Here is a 22,143-nt window from a genome sequence, read left to right as displayed (position 1 = left end):
TTTTAAACTTTTTTAATTATTTTTTTTCTGATATGCACATTGTGTGTTTTTTTTTTTAAGACATAATACTATTGCTCACTTGATAGACTACAGGATAAAGTAAATATAACTTTTATATGCACTGGGAAACAAACAAAAAAACAAATACTGTGTGACTCACTTTATGGCAACATTCACTTTATTGCAATACTGATTTGATTATAGTGGTTGGAGCAAACCTGCAACATCTCCAAGGTGTTATTATCTCACAGGATGGTTATAATAAGAAAGTAAGAAAATATATTGTACCAATTAAAGCCCGGCAAGGAAAACAAATCTCTTTGTTTCAAAATAGAGGAAATTTTTTTCAAGGTACTGGGCTTCCCTTGTAGCTCAGCTGATAAAGAATCCACCTGCAATGTGGGAGATCTGGGTTCGATCGCTGGATTGGGAAGATCCCCGGAGGAGGGAAAGGCTACCCACTCCAGTATTCTGGCCTGGAAAATTCCATGGACTGTGTAGTCCATAGTCCATGGGATCACAAAGAGTCGGACAGAACTGAGCAACTTTCACTTACTTACTTACTGATCAAAAAGGTGACAAAGATGCTAAGAAACTACCTAGAACTCAATAAGGACACTCAAGAGTTTAGCCATATCCAGAAGCTTCTACTCCGCCCTAAACTAGGGTTACACTTTCAGTGTTTATTTAGAGCCGAGTTCCCCAAGGTCGCATGACCTTGTTTGGTCCATTTGTGAAGCAGTGGCCAGCTCCATTATGTATCACTTTGTATTTATTTCCCATCCTCCTTCACCTCACTTCCTCTTTCCCTCAGTTTCATTGTGCTATAAAGCATTTTTTTTTTTTTTTGAAGGGGGTATACTTGCTTTATAGTGTTGTGTTAGTTTCTGCTGTACAGCAAAGTGAATTAGCTATATGTACACTTATGTCCCCTCCCGCTGGAGCCTCCCTCCCACGGCCCCACCCCACCCGTCTAGGTCGTCACAGGGCCCAGAGCTGAGCCCTATGCGGTACGGCAGCATTGATTGTTGTTTTTCAGTTGCTAACTCCTGTCAGACTCTTTGTGACCCCATAGACTGCAGCACACCAGACTTTCCTGTCCTTCACTATCTCCTGGAGTTTGCTCAAACTCATGTCCGTTGAGTCAGTGATGCCATCCAACCATCCCCTCTGGTCGCTCCCTTCTCCTCCTGCCCCCCATCTTTCCCAGCACTGGGGGATCTTTTCCAATGAGTCAGCTCTTTGCACTAGGTAGCCAAAGTATTGGACCTTCAGCATCAGCACTGATAGCATTTAAGTTTTGTTTCAGGGTTTGTCTGGTTAAAGACACTGGGAGATACAGCTTGGAGGTGTTCTTTCCTCACAATAAGAAGCTGAGGAGGGAAGAGCAAAGGATAGGTCTGAACACAAATAGGCCCAAAGGTGTGTATTCTAACTTTGTTGTTCATTGCCATCCTTATATTCATATTTAAATTTTATGTAACAATGTCATGCTTCCGTCTAATAAGAGGTTCCTCATTTCTGTAATAGGTCAGGAAGCACAAGATGGAGAAATTATGCAGAGCCTGAACACTTGTAATAAGGGGATGTCCTTCAGGGCAGTCGAGTCCTAGCTCCCTTCTATGCCTAGTTTGGCAGGATTCCTTCATGGGTAGTTGCTTCTGTTGTTCAGTTGCCCAGTCGTGTCCGACTCTTTGTGACCCCGTGGACTGCAGCACGTCAGGCCTCCCAGTCCCTCACCATCTCCTGGAGCTTGCCCAAGTTCATGTTCATTGCATTGCTGTCGCCGTCCAGCCATCTCATCCTCTGATGCCCTCTTCTCCGTCTGCCCTCAATCTTTCACAGCATCACGGGCTTTTCGAATGGGTTGGCTGAAGAGCATCAGGTGACCAAAATTCTGGAGCTTCAGCTTCAGCATCAGTCCTTCCAATGACTATTCAGGGTTGATCTCCCTTAAGATTGATTTGTTTGATCTTCTTGCTGTCATGGGTAGTTATATAAATACAATAGCCCAGAGATCCTGAGGTAACAGAAGACATAATAAACATAGTCTAATTAAATAAAGCCTATCTCTACAGAAGGACAGAAACAGTTGGAAGGGATCATTACACTAGATAAGGAATCCCAGCTGATAGGGACAGAATAAAGGGACAAAGTAAGTGATCAAATTGTTAATACCACTAGGGGACTATAAGTAGAAAAAATATGTGAGACCTCTGTAAGTTAATGATTACTCAAGAAAGCAGGGTTTTGTTTTATTTTAGTCACTAAGTTGTATCCAATTCTTTTGTGATCCCATGAACTGTTAGCCCTCAAGGCTCCTCTGTCCTTGGGATTTCCCAGGATATAATACTAGAGTGGGTTGCCATTTTCTTCTCCAGGGCATCTTCCTGACCCAGGGATTGAATTATTTCTCCTGCATTGGCAGGTGGATTCTTACTGCTGAGTAACCGGACTGGGAAAATCATGTTTCAGTTCAGTTCAGTTCAGTCAATCAGTTATGTCCAACTCCATGCAACCCCATGGACTGCAGCACGCCAGGCTTCCCTGTCCATCACCAACTCCTGGAGTTTACTCAAACGCATGTCCATTGAGTCGGTGATGCCATCAACCTCTGTTGTCCCCTTCTCCTCCTGCCTTCAATCTTTCCCAGCATCAGAGTCTTTTCAAATGAGTCAACTCTTCGCATCAGGTGGTCAAAGTATTGGCATTTCAGCTTCAGCATCAGTCCTTCCAGTGAATATTCAGGACTGATCTCCTTTAGGATGGACTGGTTGGAGCTCCTTGTAGTCCAAGGAACTCTCAGGAGTCTTCTCCAACACCACAGTTCAAAAGCATCAATTCTTCGGTGCTCAACTTTCTTTATAGTCCAACTCTCACATCGACACATGACCACTGGAAAAACCATAGTCTTGACTAGACGGACCTTTGTTGGCAAAAAAAAAATCTCTGCTTTTTAATAAGTTGTCTAGGTTGGTCATAACTTTTCTTCCAAGGAGCAAGCGTCTTTAATTTTCATGGCTGCAGACACCATCTGCAGTGATTTTGGAGCCCCCCAAAATAGTCTCTCATTGTTTCCACTGTTTCCCCATCTATTTGCCATGAAGTGATGGGACCAGATGTCACAATGTTAGTTTTCTGAATGTTGAGTTGTAAGCCAATTTTTTCACTCTCCTCTTTTACTTTCATCAAGAGGCTCTTTAGTTCTTCGTTTTCTGCCTTAAAGGTGGTGTCATCTGCATATCTGAGGTTATTGATATTTCTCCTGGCAATCTTGATTCCAGCTTGTGCTTCATCCATCCTGGCAGTTCGCATGATGCACTCCACATTTAAGTTAAATAAACAGGGTGACAATATACAGCCTTGTATATACAGTATACAATATACTCCTTTCCTGATTTGGAACCAGTCCACGTCCAGTTCCAACTGTTGCCTCTTGACCTGCATACAGATTGCTCAGGAGGCAGGTCAGGTGGTCTGGTATTCCCATCTCTTGAAGAATTTTCCACAGTTTGTTGTGATCCACACAGTCAAAGGCTTTGGTGTAGTCAATAAAGCAGAAGTAGATGTTTTTCTGGAGCTCTCTTGCTTTTTCAATGATCCAATGGATGTTGGCAATGTGATCTCTGGTTCCTCTGCCTTTTCTAAACCCAGCTTGAACATCTGCAAGTTCTTGGTTCACATACTGTTGAAGCCTGGCTTGGAGAATTTTGAGCATTACTTTGCTAGCATGTGAGATTAGTGCCATTGTGCGGTAGTTTGAGCATTCTTTGGCATTGCTTTTCTCTGGTATTAGAAAGAAAACTGACCTTTTCTGGTCCTGTGGCCACTGCTGGGTTTTCCAAATGTGCTAGCATATTGAGTGCAGCACTTTCACAGTGCTTTCACAAATCTTTTAGGATTTGAAATAGCTCAACTGGAATTCCATCACCTCCACTAGCTTTGTTCGTAGTGATGTTTCCTAAAGTCCACTTGACTTTGCATTCCAGGATATCTGGCTCTAGGTGATTGATCACACCATCATGGTTATCTGGATCATGAAGACCTTTTTTTGTAAGCAAAATCATATTTGTTTAACCACAAAATCAAGCAAGTTTGATTAGCAACAAAGCCATGCAAGAAAAGCATAAGACATGCCCCCAAACAATAAAACAATGGTGGTATGAGACCCACATCCTGCCCTGTGAGCTCAGAAAGTTAATGATCCCTAGGACATGTTCTGTGCACACATGAACAATAATTTGTGAACCTAGCTTGACCATGTAGGGACAAGAAAACTCCCTTGCCCAACCTGATGGAGGAGCTGATGATGGAAGCAGGAGGACTACTCAAGAAAGACAAGGACGTTGCTCTCCCCATGCCCACTTTCCTTTTATTATTAAACTGTACCCCACTAAGTTCTCTGGGACGGCATTTCTCGCCCACCCGCTTGTAAACATGACAAGAGTCCTATTCTAATAAATCAATTCTTATCTACCACTTTGCCTCTCACTGAATTCCTCTCTGTGGTGAGACATAAAAGACTGTGGTACTGAGACAGTAACAGGTGGGAAGGCCAGGGGTCTCCAAATGGAGAAAATAGGCTGCAAGTGTCAGATATTTTTTATCTCTCCCTTAAATGGCCGGAGGAAACAAATTAGTGTTACATTGTTTTCCCCTTCTCTATACACATTTAAAAAGAGGTTTCTCTTTAAAATTCTGTTTTCATAATGACACCTGGTTCCACCTGAACTTAACTTTTCTCAGAGCTTGAGCTAACCAATGGATTTTTCTTATGGAAATGTTTGTCTTAAGCTATGTTAATGTGTTATGTATTTACCCCAGACTCTGTCTTCAAGATATAAAGAAAGCTGAGAGCTGAAGAATTGATGCTTTTGAACTGTGGTGCTGGAGAAGACCCTTGAGAGTCCCTTGGACTTTAAGGAGTTCCAACCAGTCCATCCTAAAGGAGATCAGTCCTGGGTGTTCATTGGAAGGACTAATGTTGAAGCTGAAACTCCATTACTTTGACCACCTGAGGTGAAGAGCTGACTCATTGGAAAAGACCCTGATGCTGAGAAAGATTGAGGGCAGGAGGAGAACGGGACAACAGAGGATGAGATGGTTGGATGGCATCACTGACTCAATGGACATGGCTTTGAGTGGACTCCGGGAGTTGGTGATGGACAGGGAGGCCTGACGTGCTGCAGTTCATGGGATCGCAAAGAGTCAGACATGACTGAGCGACTGAACTGAACTGTCTTCAAGTCGGTTCCACCTAAAGGATCAGAACCGACTTGACAAACCAGTATGCTATATTCGTACTGTTGTAGCCAGGCATTCAGGGAAACAAACTCACTTTGAAGGACACTGAAGATAGTGGAGTGCAATTTATCACACTGGCAGGCCCAAGGCAGAGTCTCCTCTTAGCCAAGGACCCCGACCAGTTTTTGTGAAAACCTTATATACCCTAAGTATACATGCCCAAACCCACTTCCCCAAATTCCCTGAAACTAGTCTGAACAAAGGAAAAGAAAGATACACTCAAAGTTAACCTGTGACTCATATGCCTTAAGCCTAGGTAGTTAACAGTGGACAATTATCAACAGGCCTGTGGTCATACCCCAATAAGCATAATAGAATGTATGATTCTATTCAGTTGCACAGATAATTAGGGTATTCTTTTAGGTGATGGAGAGCGCTGGGGCTCTTCTTTCCAGGGGCCTGGTTTTCCTGTTGGTATATTGTTTCCATAAATACTGGGCATATAGCTCAAAGTCCACAGTGAGGCCCAAGATGGAGTCTTGTTTTCAAGATGGAGCCTGTACCATTTCCTCCTTCAATGCATTGTTCTCATAATCTATGTTAATGAAACTATATATTTGTATCAAAATCTGCCTTTCTTCAAGATTCATGTCAATTGTTTTATGGCCCAGGATGACTCACCTGGTGCCAATGTTATCTCAATAATCCATGTTGTGGGTGAGGGGCCTGGTGCCATTCTCTGAGTTTTGAGACATTTCCTTTCTTTAATTAGCAGACTGCTGGTAGCTATATAACATCAAGCTAAAGACTAGCAGGGGAGCACTCTTTCTGCCCCCTTCTGATGTCTACGTCAGAAGATTTCTCTATCTCTTTTATACTTTAATAAAACTTTATTACACAAAAGCTCTGAGTGATCAAGCCTCATCTCTGGACCCAGATTGAATTCTTCTCCCCAGGAGGCCAAGAATCCCAGCATCTTTCATGGTTCAGCAACAACCTTTCAGCACCAGAGCTCTTCTGAGCCGCCATCACAGCACCAATCAGCTGCACAATTAGTTGAGGCATCAGCTTCATGAGAAAAATGAGTGGTAGGAATAGAAAATGATAAATTTAACTACAGCTTCATAAACAGTTACAGAGACAATGGGATCGATAGCTATTTTTTACAGCTCTTTTTATAGCTATATTTTTTATAGTTATATGATAAGAAATTATGTCTTTTTTCTTCTTCCTTTTCCACTACCACTTTGTATAAGAAGTGATGGTGGAATTCATCATTGTAACACTGTGTTTCAAATTATGAAGGGCCACATCTAGAGCTGATGGGGAGGACTGTGTATCAATTGGAAGTCTGCTATTGGTTGTTCAGTTGCTCAGTCATGTCCAACTCTTTGCTACCCCATGGACTACAGTGCACCAGGCTTCCCTCATAGTACTGTACCAGTGCTAAATTTCCTGATTTTGACAATTGTTCTATGATTATAGAGGACAAAATCCTTGTTCTTGTGAAATATTTAGACAAAGGGGCATAATGTCCTAAATTTATTATCAAATGAATCAGTAAGGAAACAGGCAGAGAGAAAGAAACTATAAAATGCATATACAGTAAAATTTAAACAAATGGTAACCATGGGTAAAGGTTACATGATAGTTCCTTATACTACTGTTTCAACTATTCAGTAAGTTTGAAATTATAGCAAAACTATTCTTAATGAGAGTTAAGTATCTAGATGGGGTGGGAGGAAGGATAACCACTTTTTAGTTATTAATTATGATCTCTCAAAGCCAGAATCTATTGAAATGATTTATCCTATTGATAAGGAAAAAACTCAAGCTATTTATCAAAGTTGTCTAATTGATTCTGTGGGTGTTTCAGGAAAACAGAAAGCAATTCCTCAAGGCCATTAAAAGAGAGGGGTAACTGCTCTCCAAAGACAAAATGATTCTCTCTTCCCCAAGAAAACACAGGGCATCTGATGTCTTCGATCACAGTCCAAAAGAGCGTTTTCTCTTCCTCTTCCATCTCATCTCTGTTTCTACAGTAAACTAAGTCCTGCAGTCAAAAACATTAATTTATAATTAACCACAAATTACTATAGAAAACCAACAACAAAAAAATTTATAAAATTCCATTTCACCTTTTCTTTTTAGCATTTATTGAAGCAATCAATTCTCTTCTTGCAGATACAATTATAGGTTTTATAGCAATCAATAATGTCTATTCTTGTTGAGGTTAAAAATGCACATCCTCTTTTCACAAAACGATAATCCATTATTGTCAAATTACTGTAGGACAGAAAACATACACAGTCAACTGTTTAATTCTGCAGCTTACAACAACATAAATCATATTTTTAAGTCTATTTTCTAAATATCTGGACTATGGAAATATTAATGATAAGTTCATCACTAAAAGATTTTCGGGACTTCCATAATGGTCCAGTGACTAAGACTCCATACTCCCAATGCAAGGGGCCTGGGTTTGATCCTTGTTCAGGAAACTAGATTCCACACATCAACAAGCCACAACTAAGAGTTCACATGCAGCAGTGAAAGATCCTGTATATTGAAACTAAGAGTCGACTCAGCCAAATAATTAAATAAACTAAAAGATTTTCTATTGCTCTTAGCCCATTAAATAGAATAACATCTTCTTGATCACATCTGTAACCTCACATTTTGTTTCACACTAAGAATTTTTGATCAGAGAGCAATATTGCTAGTTGGGATCCTGACATAATAACTTGCTTTCTTGTGTTAATTATTTCAATTAAAGTGAGATATTTAAAAGGAGAGGAACTGAATTTCTATGATACAGGTAACAAGGTTGCAAGTGAATATAATTTAAGAAGAAAAAGTAGAATTGGAATATAGGCAGAGATGAAGTTGTTGAATGGATGTTTTATATCTTTTCTTTCCCTCTCTCCCAGTTAGCTATGGGGCTGTTATCCCCAGAGCTAATAGTTACTAACTAAAACAATTAAAATTTCACTGAAAAAATATCTAAAACAAGATCTGTATTTCAGCAAAGTGGGAGATTAGGGGAGAACTATCTTTCTGTTGAAAATAGTTTAAAATGCTGGAAAAAAAATTTTTAAACTGCTTGAGTAAGTTCAAGGACGGGCAAGAGGCAGATTTGTGCTCAGGCTGTGAGGGTTAAGCAAGATGGAAACCCAGAAGGGTAAGTGGAGCACTGAAACAAGTTTTTCCCTTAAAAGTAGCAGGCTAAAGAATGAATTCTGCCCAAGATGAAAATTCTATTGGGTTGGTCAAAAAAGTTCATACCATCTTACAGGAAAACCCAAACCAACTTTTTGGCCAACTCAACACATAGAAAACAAGCTACCAAAAGGGTTGAGGCAAAAGTGATATATTTCCAATATAAACCACCTTAGAACTGTCTTGAACCTTGAATTTAAGCAGAAAAGAAAAGGAATAATCCCACCGAACAATCCAAAATCACAAACCACACTTCATGCATTTTGCACTTGCTGTATTACCCAGGAATACTTGAATATGCTATAGGTAAAAAGAGAAACAATTAAGGAAGATAAATGAAACTAAATAGCATGTGAAGCACAAGCAGAAAGTACCAGATGTGTTAAGTAAGTTACTAACCTATGTGCATTGCTAGATATAGTAAGCAGAGGGCTTCGCTTGGCAGTAAAGAATCCACCCGCCAATGGAGATGTAGGTTCAATCCCTGGGTTGGGAAGATTCCCTGGAGAAGGAAATGGCAACCCACTCCAGTATTCTGACCTGGAAAATTCCATGGACAGAGGAACCTGGTGGGCTACAGTCCAAGGGTTGGACACGACTGAGCAACTGAGCACAAAGACAAAGAGTAAGTAGAACCCATGTGTGCTGAACATAGGAAAGGAAGAATCAAGCAGACAAAATATCATACATAAGATATACATGATGAACACAGACACTCTACATTCAGTCTTAAGATTGTCACCCATGGGGGACACTCATTCTGGCCCCCTGCCTGAAGAACTCCAGTAGAATCCATAGCTGTCCCTCAGGTTAATCGCAAAGCTGCAGCTCTAACCAGTATCCAGTAGAGAAAATGTATGTGCTGGCCACAAGAACTTTCTGTCTGTTGGCCCCCTTGCTCAAAATCTCAAGTCTGGCCCTTCCACCATTATCAGGGAAGTGTGATACCACATAGCCAGGTCAGATGAAGAGTGCGTAACTTAGGATCCAGGGCATTTTTTCACACACTTGCCCCTTCTCCTAACTGTGACAAGCTATCCCATCCCATCCAAATGTGACAGGCTATCCCATTTCTTTCCCCTTGCATAGTTCTATGTGTTTAACATGGATTTGATTAATTATACAATGTGAGCATCTTATTTTGGCCCTGAAAGTGTTCACCTGAAACTGTACTCACAGACTATGATTACATTAATGTTGCTTCCTGAATGACATCTCTTGTAAGTTTGCAGCCCAGAATCACACTACTTGCAGAGCCCAAATTTAGAATTAAAAACTGCTCAGATTCACAATGCCCCAAGACAGCCAATAAAGGCAAGTTTTTTCCTTGAGGAAGCCACCTTCATCTCAATCCTCAAATAATTTCCAGAGACTAAAAAAAAAAAATCACTAACCACTACAAAGAAAATGACAGAGTGAACAAAAGACGTGACAGGTTGGACACACAAAACTTCAAATATTAAAATGATCAGATACCAAATATAAATTGAGGATGATAAATATCTTTCAAGAAATCAATAAACTCAAGACAGTTTGAATACATGAGTAACTAGCAAGCAGATTTGAAGATGTAAGAGAACTCTTAGAAATAAAAAATGTAACAGTTCAGATTTTTTTAAAAAAATCTTTGAATAGCAGATTATAACTAAACGTAAACGCAAGAGTTCACAAAGTACTGCACTTAATAGAAGGACTATAGAGAGGATCTGGGTGTGTGTATGTGTATATGCATGCATGTGTGTATGTTTATATTTACATTTATGTTTATTTATAATTAACATAAACTACTAACACAAAGGCTTCCCAATGGCTCAATGGTAAACAATCTGCATGCAAAGCAGGAGATGCAGGAGACAAGGGTTCAATCCCTGGGTTGGGAAGATCCCCTGGAGAAAGGAATGGCAACCCACTCCAGTATTCTTGCTTGGGAAGTCCCATGGACAGAGGAGCTAGGTGGGCTACAGTCCATGGGGCCGCAAAAGTCAGACACGACTTAGTGACTAAACCATCGCTGCCACCACCACGAATACACAGGAGTTTCAAGTGAATTTTGAGGATACTCAAAATACTTATTTGTGGTTGTGGAAGGGATCACTATGACTAACTCAGAATGGTCCAATCATATCACAACGCCTTACTTTATGATTCTGTTTTAGTCTGCGGGCCTCATAACACATACTTCTGAACATCTGTTTAGTGTCATAATTTTATAGTAACTGTGTATGATGCTTCTCTTCCTTTTTAACTATACTTCCTGAAACACTTTTTGAATCATTCTCCTTCTTACTAATGACTTCTACCTGAAAATGAGTTGAGCTACATGAAGATTCTTTTTAGAAACAATCATTCCAACCCAACACCAATATTAGAATTTGAATGCATCCCGAAAACTTACAGTCTAGAAGGTATGCAATTGTCAATCCATTTCCACCTATTTTCCATTTGGCTAAATGATAATCCAATCCAGTAGGAATTTTGACAAGTCTGGGGTTGAAGGAGGTTCTATAAAGGAAACAAAACATATCATGGGACTAAATACCCATCTGTTAAATGAATGAAAATAAGGTCAGGTAAAAGATCCAGCTGTTTCTACTATCAGTGGTCTGCTAATTTCTACGTGATCCTTCATCCCTCTTTCCTAAAAGACCCTCTCTTCCTTCAACCCTTGTACATTTTCCAAAGTAATTTTCATCTAATAGTTTATTTCTGTTACAAATGGCTGCCAGTCTAATAGGTTATTTAAAATGTGGAAAAGTTTAAATCTAAATATCTAACAATAGAAGAGTTGTTAAATAATACATGACATTTTATGAAACCATTCAAAGTCATGCTCCAGAGAAAACTTAAGGGTTAAGAAAAATAATCATTACATATTCCAAGTGAAAGAAGAAATCTTCTAAACAAATTATTAAAATAAAAAATGTTTATGGGGATGTGTGCATTAGAGCCTTCAACTTCATTTAAAAAAAAAAGACGATGTAGTTCAGTAGTTGGAAGGGATGGAGGGAAACAGGGCCTTATTTGGAAATATTTACTACGCCCCCAAATGTAATATATCAAAATGACATAATACATAATGTCTGATTAAATGAGTGAATATATTTCTAAATATAATTTTAATTATTTTAGTGCAACAAGCATAAAAAATTATTTTATGACTTGACATCATAATTCTTTCATGTTATGATTTAAAATATCTGCTACATTTTTTCAGACTGATAGTTGCAACTGTTTCTCTGTAAAAACACATTTTGTGTGTGTGGATAGTTTTTATTTGCAATAAATTTAAAAGATAAATGCAATATTATGTCACTGTATTTTCTCTTTTTACAATTCTTTTTGAGAGATATACATATTGATATAATATATACAAATATTGATCAAGTAAATGCTACCTACATGCGTGCATGCTCAGTCACTCAGCTGTGTCCGACTTTTGAGTCCCCAGACTGTAGCCTGCCAGACTCCCCTGTCCATGGGGTCCTGGCAAGAATACTGGAGTGTGTTGCCATTACCTCCTCCAGAATGTTGCCTACAGATGCAGTGAAAATTACCATAAAGTTAATTTGTAAAACTACCACCACTTTTATGTTTCTCATTATTATCTACATTTTTTCAGGTGGGAAAACCAAGGCCCAGAGCGGTTAAGTAACTTGCCTAGGGTCACCCAGCTAGTAAGCAGCAGAACTGAATTCAGTACCAGGCAGTCTGGCTCCTGGATTCCTAACAGTAACTACTAAACTACACTACCTTTGGGTTTTCAGTTACCACCTTATAGAAAAAAAAAATAACTCTGGCTCCAGGCTGCCATTTACTGAAGGGTTAAGTACTTCATCCGGAGAAGGCAGTGGCACTCCAGGACTCTTGCCTGGAAAATCCCACGGACAGAGGAACCTGGTGGGCTGCCGTCTATGGGGTTTCGAAGAGTTGGACACGACTGAAGTGACTTAGCAGCAGCAGCAGCAGTAAGTACTTCATCAAAGGAAAGGCATGCTTTTTTTTCAGAGTCCTAAGCAAAGACCCAAATTGCATCTTCAAGGGGGTTTCCATTTTGGAAATAATTGTGCTCATCCTAATAGATAATATGTATTGAGTGCTTATAGCTTAAATAGCAAGATCATAATTCCTATTAGCAGGCAAGTTCTTCTGCTGATTAATTTTTTATCTTTTTTATGGAAAACAAGAAGGTATTTGAGAATAGCATTCACCAAGAGGGGAATATTTACTAGGGATTGTGATGAATGCCACACTTAGCCCATCAATTTCGATCTCCAAGAAGCAACTGCCACTCCTACCCTGAAGGAGGCTTTCTGTGTTACAGTCTTCATGTTTTTCAGTTCTTACTTTTAAGTAATTAGTTTAACAGAAGGAAAGACCAAAGATATTTCACTAGGAAAACCTGTTTGTTTGATTTTTTTTTTTTTTTGAGACTCTTAACTATAAAATGTCTGTTCACTTGACAGCCATGACACAAGGAATAACTGAAGGTTACTCTTTCTAACTCCCCCATTTTCTTAGTATCTTGGGCCCAAAGGTGAGAGACAGAGGCCTAGAGGATAAAAGTACATATAACAATCCGTGATACCTTTTCTTCTGCATCGTCTATCTTCAAAAGAGATGAATTGTGACTTTGGCAAATCTGGTTACATCCCATCCAGGTTTTAGTTTCAGGAGTAAAGTGGTAACAGTTTACTCCCCAACACCACCAGGAGACTTCCTTGAGTTTGCCTATAATACATAAGGTGAAGCATTAAACATCTTTTCATCTGGTATTTTGTTAAGCAGAGGAAGATATTTATCAGCCCTCCATAACTCAGAAAATCTTAACAGCTATCAATAATGATAATGTGAATTTCATCAGAAGTCAGGAATGCAGAGGGAACTCTTCATTCCCATAGTCTTTGCAGCACTATTCACAATAGTCGAGAAATGGAAACAATCCAAATGCCCATTGATGGATGAAGAAAACATGATCTATTCCAAAGGGAATATTAATTTTCCAGCACTGGACTTCTGAGGTTATGAAAACAGAGATAGAGAACAATTGAGAAGCACATTCTTGATTAACCAAAGGTAGCTATTTTTACAGAATCAACATTGTTTTTATTGCCCTGTATCAAGAAACACAACAATTAACAATGTCACATTTACTTTTTAGTCTATTGCCAAAACTAAATATAGAGTTCATAAATATAAAAAAATAAAGGGAATATTACTCAGCCTTAAGAATGAAATCTTGCCATTGGTAACTGCATGGATGAAACTTGAGGATAATTATGCTAAGTGAAATAAGCTAATGACAAAGGGCAAATATTGCATGATTCCACTTGTATGAGATGTAAAATATAGTCAAACAGAAAGTAGAAAAGGGGTAACTGGGGGAAGGGAAAGGGCTGCTGTTTCATGGGTACACAGTTTCAGTTACTCAAGGTGAATAAATTCCAGAGATCTGAAGTACAACATGGTGCCTGTAGCTAATAATGAATCGAACACTTAAAAACTTGTTAAAAGGGCAGACCTCATGCTAAGTGTTCTTACCACAGAGAAGAAAGGGACATAGGAAAACTTTTGAAGGTGATAGATATGCCTATTACTCTAATTGTGGATGGTTTCACCCATATATACATATGTCCCAGCTCAGCAAGTTGCATACATTAATTATATGCAGTTTTTTGCATATTAATAATACCTCAGAAAAGCTGTTTTTATAATAATAAAATTAACTTTATATGTTTAGAGATTCTGAAATGCCTTCTAAATAAAATTAAAATTATTCTTTGGAAATTTTTCTTGTCCTCATCTTTTAAAATATACCAAATCAAAATATTTTTAATCCCTCAAAGTAAGTTTATGATTATTTATAGAAGACAAAAATTGAAAGCAGTCTAACAGTCTAATAAAGAAAACATTTAAATTGTCACAAATACAATGCAATAACATACAACATTAACAGACATGGTTGTGAGGAGTATTTAAAACTATAGAGGAGGCTTTTTGGTGGCTCGGTGGTAAAGATTTTGCCTGACAATGCAGGAGACCCAGGTTCAATCCCTAATCTGGGAAGATCCCACATTCCATGAAGCAACTAAGCCCATGTGCCGTGACCGTCAAGCCTGCGCTCTAGAACCTGGGAGCCGCAACTACTGAGCCTCTGGGGACGAAGCCAGTGTGCCCTAAAGCACGTGTTCCACAAGAGAAGGCGCCGCAATGAGAAGTCTATGTACTGCAACTAGAGAGTAGCCCCGACTCGTCACAACTAGTGAAAAGCCCGTGCAGCAACAAAACCACAGCACAGCCAAAAGTAATTAATTAAAAAAAAAAAAAAAGACTATGGAAAAATGGCCACAGAAGAGAAAAAAACAAGATGTGAACCTTTCTACAGCATGAAATCTAAATTTTTATAGGTAGTAAAAAAAGAAACAAAAAAATAAAATATTATTAATTCTTCAGTACTAGATAAACAGTACATTTCTACTAACTACCATACCTAAATGATATCAACTATGCAAAATCTCTTTGTATGATTAACACTAAACAAAATATTTAGAAGTTGATTAATCAGGCCAATTCATTCCATCATTATGCATAACAAAGTTTATTATTGTATGAGATTTAATATTCTTATTTCCTAGATGTTTTGAATAGTATCATCACACAATGTCGCACAAACATCAACATCCTGGCACATCTTGTAAATGTATTAGAAGGAATATGCGTGTGCGTGCTCAGTCACTTCAGTCTTGTCTGACTCTTTTCGATCCTATGAACTGCAGACTGCCTGGATCCTCAGTCCATGGGATTCTCTAGGCAAGAATACTGGAGTGGGTTGTCTTGCCCTCCTCCAGGGGATTTTCCCCACCCAGGGATTGAACCCACGTCTCCTGCGTCTCCTGCATTGCAAGCAGGTTCTCTACCGCTGAGCCACGGGGGAAGCCCACTGGAGGAAGTACATATTGATCATAAATAGATTAAATATCTGAAGTCAGTGCAGAATGGAAACACAAACACAGAGTTATCTTTACAACAGCATACAAATAAAAGGACTTGCACTTATTTTAGCTTAAATGCATTTTTACTGATAGTCTCCATATTTCATGTCAGCAACAAAGTTGAAGTGTCTAATTTGCCTGCAGGTCCAAAGCAATCCAAATTTTCAGGGGCCCTGATATAATACTATTTCACCTTCTGGGAGCATAAGAAGGCAAGAACTGCAATTGGGTTTGGGAAGTATAAGACTATTCATCCAAACATGATTCCTGGGGTCTCAATCCTATATTTGAAATAAGCAAACTCAAATAACCATGCTACATCTAGCAGGCACAAATTAAAAGTTGTCTAGAAGACCTGGATCCCTAGCACATAACATAAGCCTGTATTAAGCCTCAAAACTTTTGGAGGAGGAATAATTAATGAAAAATTGTGTGATCTTCAATTCAAGATTTCCTCCATACCTGTATTTGGCAAAGACTCTGAAGACTTGTTTTCTTGATTGCATTCCTTCTTTTCTGTAAGGGGTAAGTCTGACCTTTTTATTTGCTGAAGAGTTTCATTTAGTCTATCACATTCTGAAGTCTTCTTTGTCAAGAGTTGCTTCTTTAAGTAGTTGTCACTTTGTATAACATCATACTTCTGACTGAGGTTCCTAAAATTTCCTCCTGTTGATGTTTTTCTTGAATATACTGGAAAACTAAAATTAACAGCATAGGTATAATTTTTAAAGTACTTATAAAGCTTCACTGTTATTAGGACAGGAGAAAAGAAATCTCACTTTGACAACCAATCTGTTTCATTCCTTTAATTAGTAATTTTACATTTAGAAAGTAACACCTCTACAATGTGACCATATAAATTGAAACATCAGGTTTCTCACTATGGGCCACCTAAGTGTAGAATAAATAAATCATGATTTCTAAATAAAATTATGATGGTAACATGTAAGCATTCAATTCAATTTCTTTTTAAGTTAGCAAGTCATCTACAAATAGACACCAAAGGAGAAACTGACCAATACTTAGCAACACATCTTCTGAGTATGAAAATCTATACTAAACAGCATAAAGAAATAGCACTAATATCATTGAAATAGGCAGAATATCCAAAAGAAAAAGAGAGGAAGACCCAAATACATAATTTTATCTGAGTGTAACATATTAGTACTTTTCCCTAAAGATGTCAAGGAACTCAAATGAAAGCTAAAGGCCACATTCAAGATCATCTAACATCCATGCATAGACTCACTCATTTTACTAAATCATTTCCTTATTATAGATTTTTTAAAAATTAAGAGAAAGTCGTAATTCACTTTTAGTTGTTTCTCAAAGAATTTGTATCTCAGATTCAAAGTGATGTAAATTTAGAAGGTGGAATATTACAATAGTTCCCCTTTAACCTTGGTTTTGCTTTCTGCAGTTTGAGTTACCCCGTCAACCACAACCTGAAAATATTAAATGGAAAATTCCAGAAATAAGTAATTCATAGGTTTTAAATTGCACGCAGTTCTGCATAGTGTGATGGAAACTCACGCCATCCCTCTTGTGTCCCCCGGGAGGGGGAATCATTCCTTTGTCAAGTATATCCCACTCTCATCAGTCACTTGGTAACCTTCATCAGGTGACTGTCGGGATATGCAGTGCTTGTATTCAACCCTTATTTCACTTAATAATGGTCTGAAATCACAAGAGTAGTGATGCTGGCAATTCAGATATTCGGTTACTGTGCTTAAATTATAAATTAAACTTTATCGTAAGTGTGTATGAATAGAAAAAACCCATAGTAAGTACAGGGTTCAGTGCTATCTGTGATTTCAGGCACCACTGGGAGTCTGACATGGTGTCCCCCATGGAAAAGGGGGTTTCCTGTGCTAAGTCCTATATCAGAAAAAATGTTAACATGCCTTATACCGAACGGACAGCTCATTACAGCTTCAGAGATACAGGAATAGACAAACAAAATGAAAATCACACTGTGATTATATCTGGGGAAAACATCACTAAGAAAGAACTTCCTGGAACATTCTCTGATTATAGTCATGGAACAATTGATAGAGCATGCTTGGGACCTACACAATGAGTGGTTGTTTCTATTACTCAGACTTGGATGTATTTCAGTTACTTACTCTTTATACCCAGCACGGTGATTGTCATCAAGAGAAGTAAACAGAGGATCCCAAGAGTCACTACAATGCCATGCCAGGGCACTGAAGACTCTAAATAAAGAAGGAAGAAAGTGGTCATTGGGGACAGAGGTCGGCCCACTACTCATCTTAACCTGGACACCATTTGAAACATAGAAACAATCTTCTCTAAAAATTTTCAGGAACTCCCTGGTGGTCCAGTGGTTTAGAATCTGCCTTGCAATGCAGGCGGTACCAGTTCAATCCCTGGTCCAGGAAGATTCCACGTGCTGCCGGGCAACTAAGCCCATGCACCACAACCATGGAGCCTGTGTGCTACAACTGAAGCCCTCGCGCCCTAGAACCTCTGTGTGTGTGTGTGTGTGTGTGTGCGTGCGTGCGCACACACATGCAAGTGTGCATGTGTCAGTAGTCTGAATCTTTGCAACCCCACGGGCTGTAGCCCACCAGGCTCCTCTGTCGACAGGATTTCTCAGGCAAGAGTTCTGGAGTGCGTTGCCATTTCCTGGTCCAGGGGATTTTCCCAACCCAGGGATGGAACCCCAGTCTCTTACCACTGTGCCACCTGGGAAGCCCTTGTGCTCTTCAACAAAAGAAGTTTCCACAACGAAAAGCCAGTTCACGGCAACAAAGAGTAGCCCCCGCTCACTGCAACTAGAGAAAGCCCAAAAGCAGCAACCCAAGACCCAGCACAGGCAAAAACAGATACACAAAATTTAAAAAGCGTTTTACAGAAATACATCAGACAAAGTGTTTTTAATTTGCCATCTAGTAACTATAGTTTTAAAACAAGTAAAGTTTTAAAGAAGTTTTTTACTTACATTCACCCATTGCAGAAATCCAACACCACAAGAGCATTGGAGGAGTTTTAAAATGCATCCCTTATAAATGCACACACATGTATGTGTGTGTCTGCATCCCTTAGAAAAGCACAGACAGGTGTTTGTGTGTTGGGGGCGAGGGTTGTTCAATCACGTATGACTCTTTGCAACCCTATGGACTGTAGCCTGCCAGGCTCCTCTGTCCACAAAAGTACAGATGGCAATAAACACATACTCATTTGTGAGGATCCACAGTGACAGGCATATTTGTGTGATCACAATTAATCATGAAGAAGAAGGAGAAAGCAGGCAATATTCATGAGAAATTTGTAGCCAAGAGTGAGTATTCTGAAGCTGCAAAAGTTACTGGGCTCCATCTCTTAAAGAACTTTCTAGAAATCAATTTTTCTCCATTTATCTTAAAAACTTTTTTCTTTAGCAATTCTCTATTTATTTTCCTACTTTCAAGATCCTCTCTCTATATATATATGCATACATATATATGTGTATATATATTTATATATATACCCGAAATTTGTATCTCTGATGGGCATTACATTAAATCAGTAAAAATCATTTTCAGTTTAGAGCTTGTGACACTGTTTGAAGGTACAGAGAGAGAATGGAAAAGTTTGAATGCCCTTTTGATTTGAATATTTTTGTTTATTCATTGCCATTAAACTTTGGTAAATATTTAAGACACCAAAAATACCTTTTTCTGAGTAAGAACACTGCTTCTAATGCATATTTCTCATGTCTTCACATTCTGTAAGATATTTCTTTAGGAACTGCAATGTTTTCCTGAGACTCTAGTCTGTCTTTTACTTTGGAAGCCCTCACAAGGGACTTTCCTAGCTGTCCAGTGGTTAGGACTCCGTACTTCCAATGCAGGGGGTTCAGATTCGATTAGTTGGGGAACTTAAAAAGAGTCCTTGTGAATTTATTTGTCTTGACCAAATATGAATAAAAACACTCTATTACCTTCTCAAGTTTAAATGAATACATCAACTTCTCCATTCTCACAATTTTTTTTAAAAGATCATTAAAGATCATTATGGTTTCTTATTTTCAACTGAACACCTAGAATATGGATAGAACTTTTTATTTCTAACATCAAAAGTTTGACAATCCATAAGAGGGCTTCCCCTGGTGGCTCAGCGGTAAAAAATTCCGCCGACAGTGCAGGAGCCATAGGAGATACAGGTTCAATCCCTGAGTCGGGAAGATCCCCAGGAGGAGAAAATGGCAACCCACTCTGGTATTCTTCCCTGGGAAATGCCATGGACAGAGGAGCCTGGTGGGCTACAATCCATGGGGTCACAGAGAGTTGGACACGACTGAAGTGACTTAGCAAGCACATAAGTCAGGTGAATCTAGATGTTTCAGATGTGTACCTTTTTCCTCAGTCTTGTCAGGTCTTTGAGTACCACCAGGTCTTAATCTGTTTTGTGACTCTGAAGGTGACTGAAGAAATCTCAGGGTGGAATAAGTCACTTCTTGATCACTCATCTCTAGAGTAAATAAATATACGTTTTGCATCAAAACTTTCAACTGAATGATTTCATTCCAAAGAAAAATTAAAATGTCATTTTCTAAAAATATACTAGCATTAAGAAGATTATGCATGTGTGTGCATGCATGTGGATGTGTGTTCAGTACTTCCTTCAAGGGCCTAAAGTATGTAGACTGAGCCTGATTTATATAAGAAATGAGAAACTTTCAATATTTTTGCTAAAGTCATTTATACTCCTAGTAACTATAGCCATGATTATTAGAAAATATGGGAAGAATTTTTTTTTAATTTACTGATAGATTAAATAGGCTAGGTCCTATTCCATTTAGCTCAAAATGTTCAACATGCATATACAAGTGTTAGGCACAGTGATACTATCACAAATTACTGAGAAACTTTTTAAACTATTAATTCAAAAAACAAAAATTGTATCTTTTTGAGATTTTGAAAAACAAATAATCTTGGCTTAAAATGTATATGCATATGTATATACATATACTTATATATTATGTATTCAGATCTACATTATTGATAGTAAAATGTTCTTAGAAGGATTGGAATATCAGTTTGTGATAATTATTTCTTGACCTGAGTAGATAAATATACTGTGTTGTTCTTTTCAACTATAACATGATGCTACCAAAGTATATGCTATATACCATCTGCAAAAAAAAATTATTGAGGGTTAACACTGCACATTGGTTAACATATCAGATTCCAGTGCCTCGTGGGAGATGTGCCAAATAAAAATCTCTTATGTTAGACCCCAGACACTTGAATTTTTAATCCCAAATGATTCTGTGCGTATTAAACTTAAAGAAATAATCTTCTAGTTGCCAGAGAAGCCTACATGAAAATAAAATTTGTTAACAGGCAGTCTTGAGTTAATACCCATAAAGGATTCTATCTATCAATTGATATCAATATAAAAAGAAACTTTAAACTGTAGATATTTATGATGTACCTTGTTTGTATATTAGTCAGTGTGAAAAGATGTTAATAGACAGTAAATATGGAAAATAAATAGCACATGTAACTATATTCTTTAATTCTTTTCCTTAGTATCTAAACTTTATTACTCACATTTTCCCAATTTCTTAAGGGGAAAGGGTTATTTCTACTACAGAACTCTTCAAGATTGATAAGACAATATGTAAATCATTAGACCTAAATAAAAAGTTGTTGACTTCCCAAATCCCTCTTTATTTTGATAACACAAAGCAAAAAATCATAACCAATTTTTTAAAAAGAAAATAATTTTCCATAAATGCTGAACTACAGTTTTCATCTCTTTAGAGTGAATGCAATTCTAACTGAATCAATTTAAAAAAATAAAAAGCTTTCCTACCCCTCCTATATTCATGCCAAGTCATTTATAATAAGCGATCATATTCTGAGAATCTTTTTTCTCTAGAATCTTTTTTTAAAATCAGTAGGACTAATAGATACTCAGCTACAAATATCTGAGACAATAAAAAGCGAACGTTACCTGTGTCGGTGCTGTCCAGTGATGCAGATGGAGAAAACTGACCAGAAAAATGTGAGAGAAGTTGGCCTTTACAATCCCCTATTCCTTGGGTGTGTGAGAGGCTGTAAGATGGAGGCAGACACGAATTGACTTTGAATCAGGCTCTAACTCAAAATTTTCTGCCCCTCCTCTTGACCAAAGTGATGAAAGGAAATTGTATGATAAAAGCTGATGTTGACGAGAAAGGAAAATGGTCGTGAATATATCTTCACCCATTTCAACTAACCAATCACTTAGGTCCTATGTAAAATAACATTCAAAATCTGTATTGAAGGACAGAGAAGACAAACGAACATGGCTTTGGTGGAAACAAAAAGTAACTCTTTTAACAAAAAGTTGCATCCTTAGAAACTACTAGCAAAAAAAACTGATTAAAATGTATGTGCATAAATATAGATACATGTACACAAGAAATATTATGACTAAATAAATAACTTGTCTCTTAGAAACTTTCTCTTAGAGATTGCTATTTGAAAATAAAAGATTTCAGCATTGAAACATACACACGACTACATGTAAAGTAGATAGCCAGTGGGAGTTTGATGTGTAACTCAGGGAACCCAAAGCTGGTGCTCTGTTACAACCTGGGGGGATGGGTTAGCGAGGGATTCGGGAGAGGAATTCAGGAGAGAGGGGTCACATGTAGGCCTATGTCTGATTCATGTTGATGGATGGCAGAGGCCAT

General features: G+C 38.2%; 1 protein-coding gene across 1 annotated transcript; it reads right to left on the bottom strand.

Moving 5' to 3' along the window:
* Nucleotides 1–7,129: 7,129 nt before the first annotated feature.
* Nucleotides 7,130–21,530, bottom strand: LOC136159812 (killer cell lectin-like receptor 2). Its single transcript, XM_065922468.1, is given in 9 exon segments — nt 7,130–7,297; nt 7,383–7,530; nt 10,859–10,965; nt 13,049–13,191; nt 15,915–16,112; nt 16,115–16,150; nt 17,579–17,668; nt 19,812–19,928; nt 21,420–21,530. Coding segments are annotated over 7 exon segments (828 nt in total). The 5' UTR covers nt 19,927–19,928; nt 21,420–21,530; the 3' UTR covers nt 7,130–7,297; nt 7,383–7,391.
* Between the last annotated feature and the right edge of the window lie 613 nt (nt 21,531–22,143).

The sequence above is a fragment of the Muntiacus reevesi genome, chromosome 1 (genome assembly GCF_963930625.1).
Source record: "Muntiacus reevesi chromosome 1, mMunRee1.1, whole genome shotgun sequence".
Classification (NCBI taxonomy): Eukaryota; Metazoa; Chordata; class Mammalia; order Artiodactyla; family Cervidae; genus Muntiacus; species Muntiacus reevesi.
The sequence above is the reverse complement of the archived record's forward strand: the minus strand, read 5'-3'. Positions and strand labels throughout refer to the sequence as shown.